Source organism: Cyclopterus lumpus, chromosome 12 (genome assembly GCF_009769545.1).
Source record: "Cyclopterus lumpus isolate fCycLum1 chromosome 12, fCycLum1.pri, whole genome shotgun sequence".
Taxonomy (NCBI): domain Eukaryota; kingdom Metazoa; phylum Chordata; class Actinopteri; order Perciformes; family Cyclopteridae; genus Cyclopterus; species Cyclopterus lumpus.
The window spans coordinates 18330205-18343410 of record NC_046977.1 but is presented as its reverse complement, the minus strand read 5'-3'; the positions used below and the strand labels follow the sequence as shown (position 1 = coordinate 18343410).

Below are 13206 nucleotides of genomic sequence, written 5' to 3'. Positions count from 1 at the left end.
ATGATGCAACCTTCAGTAAAAACATCCTTCTATTGGTTCAAATTAGTCTCATTCTAAGAGGAGGCGGGGTTTAAGAGCTGTCAGTGTTAGTCACAGGGGATGGAAATAAGACGGGATGAGCCTTCTGTATGACACTTACACGCACACACACACACACACACACACACAGTTCAGTCCCTCCGGCATCAGGTGTACAGAGTGCTGTAAATGGTTTCAGTGTGCTTCACTGCTCTTTGATGATTGATTTGGTAGGCAGTCCACCGTCACACACATACGCACGCACACACACACTCACTGATCAAAATATATCTGAAAGCATCAATATTTGATACACATTAAACAGTTCTACTCTGCAACCGGTTTCTCTCTCTGTTCATACACGTTTTTTTTCCTGTTCATTTGTTTTTTTCACGAGTTTGTCTTTACAATTACAAATTTGCCTCTGAGGGCTTCAGAATCTGTACACATACGACATCCCTGTTCCAGGACCTCACATTGGATCAGGAAAAACTTATTGAAAAAACCTTCAGGAGAGCAACAGAGGAGGATCCCTCTCCCCGGATGGACAGAAGCAATATATGTAATGTGTGTACAGATGAACAGCGTTAGAGATCCATGATCCAGACCTCCACAATCCATGAAACAGAAGGAGGAAGAGAGGAGGGTTGGGGCATCAGCAGGTCAATGGCAGGAAGCAGGGCCACAGAGGCAGAAGGCATCGCGAAAGAGGCTGGACCAATGAGGCCAGGCCCTTGAGGCATGAGGCACAAAGAAGGAGGTAGGGCCAATAGACCCTATGAGGCAAGAAGGCACAAAGACTTCGGGAAGAAGTAGAGTTAGTAATGTGCAATTTAGAGATGTAAATTCATCCATAAGGAGAGAGAGAAGAAGAGATAGGAGCTCAGTGTATCCTAAAACGTGAGCTCTTTTCTTAGGTTTTGGGAGTACACTACCTGCAGCATTCTGGATTAACTGGAGGGACTTAAGAGACTTATTAGAGCAGCCTGATAATAAGGAATTGCAGTAATCTAGTCTAGAAGTAACAAACGCGTGAACCAGTTTTTCTGCATCGCTTTGAGACGAGATTTTTTTACCTAGATGAAAAAATGCAGTCCTTGAGATTTGCTTCACATGGGAGTTAAAGGACAAGTCCCGATCAATGATAACACCAAGATTCTTTACAGTGGTGTTGGATGCCAGGGCAATGCCATCTACAGAAACCACATCACCAGATGATTGATCTCTGAGGTGTTCTGGGCCGAGTAAAATAATTTTTTTGTCTGAGTTTAACGTTGGTGGTCATCGAGGCTTCATCGTTAACAAATACAAATTGAGATTGATCTGATAAATAGGATTTAAACCAATTTAGTGCGGTAACTTAAATGCCAATCGACTGATCCAGTCTCTGTAATAGGATATGATGGTCAATGGTGTTGAACGCAGCACTAAGGTCTAACAAAACAAGTACAGAGATGAGTCCTTTATCTGATGCAATTAGGAGGTCATTTGTAATTTTCACCTGACCGAAACTCCTCAAATAAACTATTATGATGTAGAAAGTAACACAACAGATTTGCGACTACTTTCTCAAGGATCTTACAGAGGAAGGGAAGGTTAGAGATTGGTCTGTAGTTAGCCAACACCTCGGGATCAAGAGTGGGCTTCTTCAGGAGAGATTTAATTACAGCTACTTAGAAGGAATGTGGTACATGGCCTGTTAACAAAGACACATTGACATTAAAGGCAAAATGTCTTTAAGCAGCCTCATCGGGATGGGGACCAAGAGACAGGTAGACGGTTTAGATGTAGAAACCGTTGAAGACATATTCTTCAATGTTATAAATACAGTCAAATGCAGTACATCGAAATGTGAAAATTGATATAAATAACTAGTTAATTAATAGATATTCGCTCTCAAAACGTGCATGTGTTAAGGAATTGTGTGCGTGCGATATCAGTCTATGAAGATGGAGGCCTTTCTTTTCAAATCAAATCTTGCATCAAGCGGTAACCGTGTTCTATCTATCTGACGGTCCCACTGAGCCAGACAGCAGCCAGCTACACAACACAAGAGCCACAGACTCTGACCAGTAATTTCACTGCTTCAAAGCAGCTGTTCACCTGAAGAATCTGAATCTTCACTGATTTAATCAAGACAACCTGGGCTCTATTTCTCATACCTGGCTAACGTAGTTGGCGGGATCATTTTCCGGATGAGATTACACAAGTCAGGGTTTTCGGTTCCTCGAAGCAAGTTTGGCAAAATCACCATAGCAACACATCCATAAATTTGAACCTGCTCCAGCGCAAGCTAATTCAGTCTAGCTGGATAAACTGGCCACTCCCCCTGAAGAAAATGGCAGCTCCCTTCCTCATTGATGAAGGAGCGATATTAGTAAGATTAACATTTTATAGGGAGAGAGTTCTTCGAGATCGCCATGATCCGTTATCACGTGATGATGACTTCCTATACAAGCACAATCGATTCTGCCCACAAGGAATACTTTATTAAAGACCTCCTCGAGCCATACATTGAACACGAAACACCGCAGCCGGGCATTGACTGTCTCACAGACTGTATGCAGAGCCTTGCCGTACATTGTTGTACAGTGTGGTACATTGTGGTACATTGTTGTACAGTGTGGTACATTGTTGTACATTGTGGTACATTGTTCTACAGTGTCGGCGATGCAGAACATCGGGAAAGCCGCTGCATGCCGTGCTGTTCGTAAAGTGTATTTAGCGCTTAAGAGATTCATGGATGTGTTCATTACGTTCCCTGGCCATGTCCGTGTAAATGCAATACAAGTTCTATATGGTCACCTCCACATACATGAATATACACATATATATTATCTACTTGTTCTGAAAGAGTTGACATAGTTATTTTAGATCTCATTGGATGATGCATGCCATTAAGCCGACTGCCAGCAGGCACATTTAAAGAATGAGGCACTTAAAATTAGCCGATACATTTTCCCAACACATATGCTGCATTCACCAAAAGCGTTGCGAGTAGATTTCATGAAAGTGAATGCACAGACGAATGGATGCGAATAAAGCACATTTTCATCCATTTATCTAGATGTAGTCGCTGAAAGTTACCGAGCTGTGTGAGTCGGCGGGTGATGTTATGTATAAAAAAATATATATATATGATATTAATGTTATGAACCCAAACACAAGGGCATTAGATGTTCTGACGTTTGTGGGAATTCCACAACAAGTATAAAGCAAAAATAGTGGTTATTTCTTCCATGATGGATGGCAGAAGTTATAACTGATAAGCCACGCCCCCTCTCCAGCGTGAGTGAATTGAATGAATAAACCACAAAAATTCGGGTGTTTTGAATATTCGTGTGAACACAGCATTACTCATTTAACTTGTCTGATATGTTGCCATGCTTCTTGTCTAGCCCTCGCGGCGGTGTTAGATTTTGCCATGATTATGGTCTGGCTTCCTCATATATGTTCATGATCATCTCCTGCTCCTCAGCGGAGAAAAAAGAGGCTCTTCCTTTCAGTTTATTTGCCTTTGTGCTGTTAGAAAATCATGGTTTCTGTGATGCTTCCCCCTTTTGAAATAGGACGGGCACACGCAATTATCCTGTGAACTGACGTCTGTTTCAAATTAACGCAATAGTTTGAGCGTGGATCAACCTTTGAGAAACCGGGATAGTCTGCTTTCAATCATCGTGTTAATTTAAGCTGGCTAATAGGACATTTGATTGACTTAGTTAAGCCAAGTACAAGAAATAGGGCCCAGCACTTGAAGGCATGTTGGGTCTCGGACACTTCTAGTGGTTCATGAGTAGTGGAATACAAGCCAATAAGGTGAAGTGCCACCTGTAGATCAGCCTCACAGCTGTAGCTCAGGTGGTAGAACAGGTAAGTTGATCGACAGCTTGTAGAATTGTCCTTGAGCAGGACACTAAACCCCAGATGCTAAAGTTCAGTTACCTGGATCCTAAAAACTGGATGTTGGTGTTGTATTTAATTCTCGACGGCCTCTTGAATTTTAACTGATCAACATTTTGCGACAAACTGCGTCCACTTTGTTGGCCTTTTGACCGTTTTTGATGGGACCTCGCCGAAGAGAAGGATGGAAAGAGGGAATTGAGACTAGGTAGGAGAGGGAGAGAAGATATGGAGGTATGAGACAGGGATGAAAGCTGGAAATAAATAAAAAATAATTCACCTTTTTTCACAGCCAGCACTCTGAAATCTAATAGGATTTCCCCTAAAAGCAGGAGGTAGAGAACGAATTAAAAAGATGAGATTTTAATTTCATTGCGTTATTTTCTTTTCTGCTTTAATCGCCATGGACGGGTTATTATTTCATGGTCTGGAATCCTGAGGCAATGCATCTTAATCTCATCTGGAGGTGAGAGTTTGTAATCCCAGTCGCAGACAGAGGCGGGGCGGGAATCCTGGGGACGAGTGGCGTTTATTACGTTACACACACTGCATCTGGTGGGACAGTGTATTGTGTTACGCACGGCAGCGGCGTCGCTTTATTTCGTCCCCTGAGTTCTGGAGGTGATTGGCAGCATCTGTTGGACCAGAAGCTGCCCCATCATCTGATGGAATTATCTCGTCCAAACCAAACACTTACTGTCAGGGAGAATCTGGGCGGCACGGTGGAGAAACAAGTTTTTCCTGAGACGCATTGATTAAAACGGGGGCCAAAATTTGTGTTTCATCTCGTCTTTTTTTACAAAGCAGAATTTATTGGGTTCAAATCTGAGGCTGCCACAGCTGCAATTTGGATTTATCAGCAAGAGGGATCGCCCTTAGCTAGCATGGGTGATGAGGAACGATGTGGAGTTTTTTGAGATACGGTTGAGGGTTGAAGTGTCTCTTTGTTCCAGTCTGCTTTTCATTGTTCTATTAAACCTGCATTACACTTTATAAACTGTTAAAACTAGAGTACAATCTTGAGCCCATGCAAGTGCCAGTCCATAAAAAAGTGAAAAAGGGCTTTTAGGTTTGTTGCTCCTGCGGCTTAGAATCTGCTGCAGACTGATTTGGGTCTACGGGAGCCGATCTCTTTAGGTGTTTTTTAAAAGAGAGTGAAAGAGTTGGAGGAAGGTTCATCTGGTTGTAGATGTTTTTCCTGACTGAGGTATGTGCACCTGTGTTAACTGGGATGTGATGACTTGAATCTTAGTTTCTGTGGGGACAGGCTGATCATTAAAGCTCCTGAAAATATACCCTATCCCTCGATAACACTACCCACCCACCCCCAAAACACACACACACACACACACACACAAAGCTCAGCACTCCTTTATATACTGAACATTTACACAGTGGAGCTCTTTGGCTTTTAGTAAGTACAGCTAATGACATTTTCATTAGGCACAGTAGAGATCAGATTTGTCAGATTTTTTTATTTTCATACAAATCCCTTTTAGAACCTGCGATTACATGATTAACTTTGGGAGTTTTGTTTGACCACTCTGTATTTGGCAGAGAGCCAAATTTGTATTACAGACACATGAATGTGAAAGTGCTGTAAAAAAGTGCATTTGGTTTAATGAGTGTATCTCACTTTCTTTCTTCGTCTTCCTAGAACATCCACGGTCATAAGGGTCCGATCACAGCGGTGTCATTTGCACCTGATGGCCGATACCTGGCAACGTACTCCAATGCTGACAGCCACATCTCCTTCTGGCAGGTGAATGACACCCGCACACAACTACAGATACATGCTGATGGTTAGGTCTACAGGGCTTAAAGGGGCAGTTCACCCGTATATCGTTCCTCCTACCGGTAGTGTTTTTTATCTTTCTAGATGGTTTTGGTGTGAGTTGTTTTGGAGATATTGGCAGTAGAGATGTCTGTCTTCTCTCTAATATAATGGGACTAGATGTCCCTCTGCTTGTGGTGCTCAAAGCGCCAGAAGAAATACATTTGAAAAATCTCAACGGCAATGTCTCTTCCCATAAATCATGACCCGGTTACTCAAGATAAACCGTGAGCAACTACACTGCGCCGAACGAAGCGTGCATCTATACTTGTTATCGCAAGCTCGCCTAGCATCACCGAGCTAGCTAGCGTTGCAGCTCAGCCATACATGTTTGCACAAGCCTCTTGTCCGCGAGAAGACACACACCCCCGAAAAATGTTCTGCGTGATCTTATAGAGCTGCTCACTGTCTGAAGAATTCATAGGGTGTTTCTGGTGAGTGAGTCGCCGTTGATGACGTCTCTATCATACCACTGGCACAAAGCCAGAAGAATACCAACACCTTGACGGTGAGAAGAAGGGCCTTTTTACGCGAAGAGACCGATGTAACTGTCCTACTGGAGAGATAGCAAGATTCTGGGACTTCTATCGATTGAGGGACAATTGTCAGATGAATTCGAGGAACAGTGTCGGTTGTATATGGCCAAGTTTTGCGACCTGGCTGACCTGACCGCGGTGTTTTTGTTCATGTCGTGCCCTTTTCACGTAGGTGCCAGCCGTGGCCTCAACCAAACGTTTGTGCTGCGTGGTACATGAGTGAAAGGGACAACCCATAACTGATTATATGGTCCAGAGTGTATATGCAAATATGGGTAACAGTGTAGGCGATTGCTGTATGGCTGTAAGTCAGAGTAGGACAAAAAATCAGTAAAACTTTAAATTCACCTCATGAACTCTGGGATGTTGGTGTTAAGATAAATCCCACATTTTTGTTTATCAAGTTTGAACAAAGTGAAGATAAGTTATTTATTTTGTTCATGTTATTCATATGCTATACATTCAAAAAACTGTAAATAATTGCAAATAAAAGTTCCAGTGCACAAACAAAATATGAACAACATCTAAATAAACAATGACACGTACATGATAAACACACACACACCCACACTTCAGACAGCTTCTTCCCAGAACTGTTATTTTTGAATGAAAGGTCTTTACAACCTCTGACACTGTCTGCAGACACACACTAATGGCATTACTGTAAGCATAAACCGCTGCTAGCGCGCCAGCAAGACGTCTGCTGTGGTAATGAGCTGGCAGACGCTCTGTCGGTGTGTCTGTGTGTGTCTGTGTCTGAGAGAGTGTGTGTGAGCGAGAGACGGGCGGTGTCGTCTCAGGAAAAGATAGAGTTTCTCCGTGCTGTGTTTTTCCTACACACATTCTCTCGCTCTCTCTCTCACACACACACACACCACGGGTTAAACTCAATGTTTCCTTAGAGGGTTCAGCACTTTCAACGGGGTAGAAGGAATGATATGATGTTTAAATTTGTTTAGGGAAAAGTCGTATCAAACACAAAACCTCAATATTTAGTCCAAATGCAGGAGACACCGTAAGGCCCTTAACATTTCAGTTACAGTATGTTCATCTGTTACGAAGTGAGACCAAAGTGGCTTAAATTGTAGGAGGCAGACTCGGGAAACATGGTCCAGTGTCTAAAAGTGATCATTTATTTACAGTGCCACCCCAAAAGATATATACAAAACAAACAGTGAACCTGGCTTAACTGAATACTCTTTGCTTCACACAAGGTCCAAACTAGCTTCGAAAATACCATAACATCCTGTGCTCACATCTACACAGAGATCCTTGCCTCCCCCTACCAGCCCAAAGCAACTGCTTTTATACACTCCTCAATTACCCGGAGTCACTCTGCAGCAGGCTGAACTATTCCCACAGTGACCACTGGCCACTCTCTGAAAACAGACAAGTGTTTATAGTGAAAATGTTCCTTTGAATTCCTAACACTCCACTTAAACACATGATTACAGCCCATGTCCCGACAATTAGTCACAATTATCCTGGCAATACTTCACAAAATAAGTCATATGGAATCAGCCTCCCCCTTTTTTGGTTTAGTCCAGTGACATCACTAACGACGTCACTCAGGGTATATAAGGGGGAAGTGGCTGGGTGCTTCCTTCTTTTATCCTGAGCACCTGGTGAGTATGAGAGTAATGATTGAAATAGGGACAAAGTGGGTGTTCTCACCCACTTTGTCACATCATCAATTAATGTAATGACTACCAACTAATGATCACTAAATTAATTAATTTGGGGCCTTGTGGTCGTGCTCTGTCCAGGTTGTGTCCAGCCACACCATTAGAACTGGGCGATGAATTGATTTGATAAATTAATTAGAATCCATGGTGTTTAAAAAAAGCTTTCTCTTACTTGGGCAATGATGGTACAGAACTGCCACAACTACCCAGAGCTCCCCCAGCACGCAGTTGAGAGGGAGAGGTGTGCAAGCTTCAGAAGATGGCAGCAACCCTTAGAGGCATGTTAAAAAAGCTGGTAACATGAGCCGAATAATTTTCTCATAGTGTCCCAGATGATATGAATGCAAGCGGAAATGAATACGCCACCGCTAGTTTCCCCATCGGTTAGTTAAGAAGATGAGGACGGTGTGTAAAAAAGAAATACCTCTCCATCGCAAGTGACTTGTCAGAGAGGGTCTTTAGTGTGTGAGTTTTCATGCCTCAATGCTTCCCACCATCTCCTGGGTAATCTCACCATATGATGTAACCAGTTTGAATTATTTCGACCTGTTTTCAGATGACACTTTCTTTCTGACAGTTTGGTATGGTGGATAGCTCTAAATACGACAATAACCATATACTTGAGCTGCATTTGCTTTGGAGAAGAAACCAGTCCATTCTGATCTGTAGCAAATTAAGAATAATTCGCAGTTATGAACAAAACGTGTCAGAAGAGTTACTGGATTCATCCAGAGCTGATATGGGGCAACTGTGGCTCAGTGGGAAGCAGGGACGTCCTTCAATCAGAGGATCAGCAGCTCAATCCCAAGCTCCGCTTGTCGATGTGTCCTTTGGCAAGACACTTAACCCCAAATTGCTCCTGTGGATGTGTGTACGGTGTATGGAAACTTTTGACCGGTAAATGTGTGTTTGACCTTTTACAGGCAAAATGTTAAACCAGAAGAAGTGTTTATTAATTGATTTGGTAATGTATATAAGTGTTATCTGTAGCTTGGCGTGTTCCCTTTCCTTTTCAGATGAATACCAGTCTTCTGGGCAGCATCGGGATGTTGAACTCAGCCCCTCAGCTCCGCTGCATTAAGACCTACCAGGTCCCTCCGGTGCAGCCAGCATCCCCGGGCTCCCAGAACCACCTAAAGCTCGCCCGCCTCATCTGGACCTCCAACCGCAACGTCATCCTAATGGCCCACGACGGCAAGGAGCACCGCTTCATGGTCTAAACCACATCTGTATCTCCAGCTGGGCCCTCGGCGGTGTGTCGGTTAATAGGGTTTTTTTGCTCCAAGGCAGAGTCTGAAATGTTGTAGCATGGATTCACTTTAGTTTTAGCTTCAAATATGTACCCTTAGCTGCAGAGTCCAACAATTGATAATCGGAAAAAAAGCGGGGATGATCGTAAAGCTCAGGTCTGGGTTTGAATCCTTGTTAGGAAACTCACTCTGTAATTTATTGAAAAGCTGTGATGGAAGGCTTGTTTACATTAGGTATATTTTAGTTAACACCTTTTTGTCATTCCTATTTATTTGCTGTTTTTGCCGGATGTCACTGATCTCTTTTGTTGCGTTTTGGGTCCCAACTTACTCTTTATTTAAAATTAGCCTTCAACTCGCTGCCATTTCTTTCCGCCCCTTGATTCTTTGTTTATTTTAGTGCTAAATAAAATCACTTTATTAATAAATGTTTGGAATATTCACTCTGCAGAAACACTGACTGGAACATTGTTTTGATATACTATTAATCAATCTTCTCTCCATTTTCTGTTCTTTATGTAAAACTTTGTTTAGTAATCGCACACTAAAACAACCTAGAATTAATTATTTGTAGTAGACTGTTGGAAATATGTAAAAGAAATTCTCCAGTGCTCTCTAGAATGCTTTGGTACTCCGACCTCTTTCAGACAAGTACCCACATTTCAGACTGAACGTTTGCTTGTGTGTGTGAGAGATCTTTGGCATTTGCTTTTTTACTTTTGTGACACCTTTAAATCCTTTTCATCCTCTCCGAGCTTCACGCAGAAATGTGTGTATGTGTTTACACCCAAGTGTATTTTCACGAACACACATTCTCACTTCAGACTGCTCTTTCTAAAAGCAGGATCAAAATAAACGTTTGGATACTGGAGGTGCAGCATTACTCACTTCAGACATAAAAGAAGGACAAAAAGAATAGCACTGTACAGGTCCGAAATCAGTTAAAGTTTTGAGTTTAGTACTCCTTCGTACTTGGTACCATGCTAATATATTTTGTCAATTATTTATCCAGGTTCAGTTTCTTAAATAATTCTTTCCTTGTTTTCACTTGCCTTGAGTTTGAACACATCAACTTTGTTCATCCTCTTATACCATTTTAATTGCATTAAAAAACAATAGTTTGCCTCTATTTTGACAAGCTTTATTTCTCGTAGTACATGTCTAATGGCTGCTTCCTCGCTAGTTTGGAGCAGTCGCACACAATGACCTATTCCAACTTGCGTAGTTATTGTTTGTGGTTTGATAAACACACATTTACACTTGTGTTGTGTGCTAATCGGATCACAATGTGTATTTACACCTGTACTTGTGTGGTCGAGCCCTATCCGGTTGCAATCGGCTCACCTAAAATACATTGTAATGTAAAGTGTGAAGGAGGTAAGACCTGGTGTCTTTAACCTCCCTTTGTGTTACTCATTAACAGCCCGTTTCCATGGTTCCCTTTGTCTACATGTTGGTCCAAGTTTCTATGTAAACCTTTTCTTTTTCTTTCTTTTTCTCCAATGATTGTGGGTCATGCCACTCACTTCCCTCTGGCGTCCTTGGATTGCCCCTCTCACATTGTAAAAACTATGATGGTGGTTCAAACGTATAGCAGCAGCTTCCTCCTTTCTTGCTTCCTTTTATCTCCCTGTACTTGTTGGGGTGATTGTGCGTTTGTTTGCAGATGACCATGCTTTATTTCTCCCTGATATACAAGATGGCATTTCCTTCGTCTTTTGCAGCTTTCCTTCTTTAATTCATCCTGCTCTCAATGTGTACACACAGTATATATATATATCAGAACTGCTGCGTAATATAGTCTGTAATCTTGTACAGTGAATGTAGATCTTGTTTGCTGTATTTGTTTGTTGTGTTTGACCGTCTGCCTGGCACTGACAAGTTCTTCAAATGAGTGAATCTCCTGTTTAAGTCGATATGAAAACTATATATTTAGAAAATATATGTGTATATATATATTATATGTATATATATACATATATATATGTGTATATATATATGTATATATATGTGTGTATATATATATGTGTATATATATATATGTATATGTATGTATATGTGTATATATATATATATATATATGTGTATATATATATGTATATGTATGTATATGTGCATATATATATATATATATGTATGTATATGTGCATATATATGTATGTATATGTATATATATATATGTATATGTATGTATGTGTATATATATGTATATATATATATATGTGTATATATATATATATATATAGTAGTATTCCATTTACATCTTTGAAGATCGGGTCTTTTATTGGGAGTAACAGTAGGTTATTATTGGGTCACGTTTACAGTTTAATAATTCTTATTTTATTTTTTTAAAGAAAGCTGCATCTGTTATCTTAAATGTTGCTTACATTACTGATTAGTAGCAGGAGACAAGGAACTCTTTATCCATATCTATCGCTTCTTATAAGGAATGCAAAAACATAGAGCATCATAGTTTGAAGCTTAGGGCTACTGACCAAGCCCTGGTGTGTGACAAGTCAGGAGTGTGAAGCTGTTGGTACTCAGAGTTTTCTATAGAAAGATAAATATATACAAATACAGACATGATATTTATAGAGTTAACATTTAATGTCAGAATCCGACTAAATTGAAATTTAGATTTCTGCGACTCTTGGTACATGATTTTTGCCAGACACTTTATCAGCTTTAATTCTATATTTTACACCCCTTCTCCTCTCCTCCTCATATCTGTCCTCCCTCCTGTCTTTCCTCTATCTCCTGTCAGTTTCATTAGTGCTGTCAGAAAGCTTCTAACACCGTTACACACCTGTAAACCCGAGCGTGTCAAAGCTTTTCACAAGTTCTTTTTCTCTTTAATAAAAAAAAAATAATAATCCTGCAGCTCGTCAGACAGTGTGCTAAAAACATACACACACACATACACACACTGGACATGAAGTCTAGACAGCTTTGAGATCTTAATCTTTGTTTTTCTCTGCCACTCTTAACAGTTTGAGAAAATATGTTTTTGGCAGCTTCCCTGGGGAGGAAAGGTGAGAAAAATAAAGAAGGCAGCGAGGAAGTAACAAGTGAGGAAGATCAGGGCATCCACCCAGAAAAAAGGTCTGTTTTTTCTACAAATACAGTAACATGGAACAGAAATAAGACATGTGGTGCAGTTATTGAAAATGTCTCCAAAAACTGCAAATGTATTCGTTATATTGATCCTTAACAAGTGGTTGTGGTTCTGTGACTTGAATATAAATATGACAGGAGCATTCCGATATTGTTTTTGGTCCCTCTTGTTTCTCTAATTAGTTTATTCTCAATAACAAAGGATTTACCTCAGTTTAAAACATGTCTAATGTGCAATGACCAGTCTGTGTTCTAAAGAGTAAAGTGTCCGCTGGACTTAGTGTTAAACATTCAGCTCAGAATTTTCGGTTCAGTTTTGAGAGTATTTTCCTCATTCATTTTGATTTATGTTATTTATTATTCATACAGTAAACTCAATCTCGATATTAGAACGTGTGTTTGTGCGTGTGATGTAGTGCATGTATATGAGCTTCCCTTGATGTACCACAGAGCAGGTTGAATCTACATATAAACAACACGTGTTGTGTTAAAATGTGTTGTCGTTGACTTTGTTCAATAAAGATGGAAAATTAACTCCTGTTTCTAAATTGCACCATCTTTGATCCTCGTCCTTTGGTCCCCAGCAAAACTCCTGCCGAGTGAGAAGTAGGTTGGATGGACGGTTCTTATTATGTTCGACGAACACACACACACACACGCGCGTGTACAGATACTCTTAGCGGAACAGCGGCCACTGGTGGCAATTATGTGGTAATGCTAAATGCTTTGTGAAAATGCTACATTGTGTTATGCTGTGTTCCATTTATCTCGGAAAGTCAGAGCCTGGAATGACGTCATATAACTTAATGAGCTTTGCACCAGCCAGGTTAGCCAGTAAGCGAGGCATATCGCCGATATTTTGCCGTAGA

General features: G+C 40.9%; 1 protein-coding gene across 4 annotated transcripts in view; it reads left to right on the top strand.

Moving 5' to 3' along the window:
* The window catches only part of LOC117740298 (WD repeat-containing protein 7), a 105000-nt gene extending 95349 nt beyond the window's left edge, over positions 1-9651 (top strand). For all 4 annotated transcript variants that reach the window (XM_034546612.1, XM_034546613.1, XM_034546609.1 and 1 more), the window contains exons 29-30: positions 5576-5680; positions 8990-9651. In XM_034546612.1, coding sequence (XP_034402503.1) covers positions 5576-5680; positions 8990-9193 — 309 coding nt within the window. In that variant the 3' untranslated portion in view covers positions 9194-9651. The remainder of the gene's footprint in view (positions 1-5575; positions 5681-8989) is intronic.
* The last annotated feature ends 3555 nt before the right edge of the window (positions 9652-13206 follow it).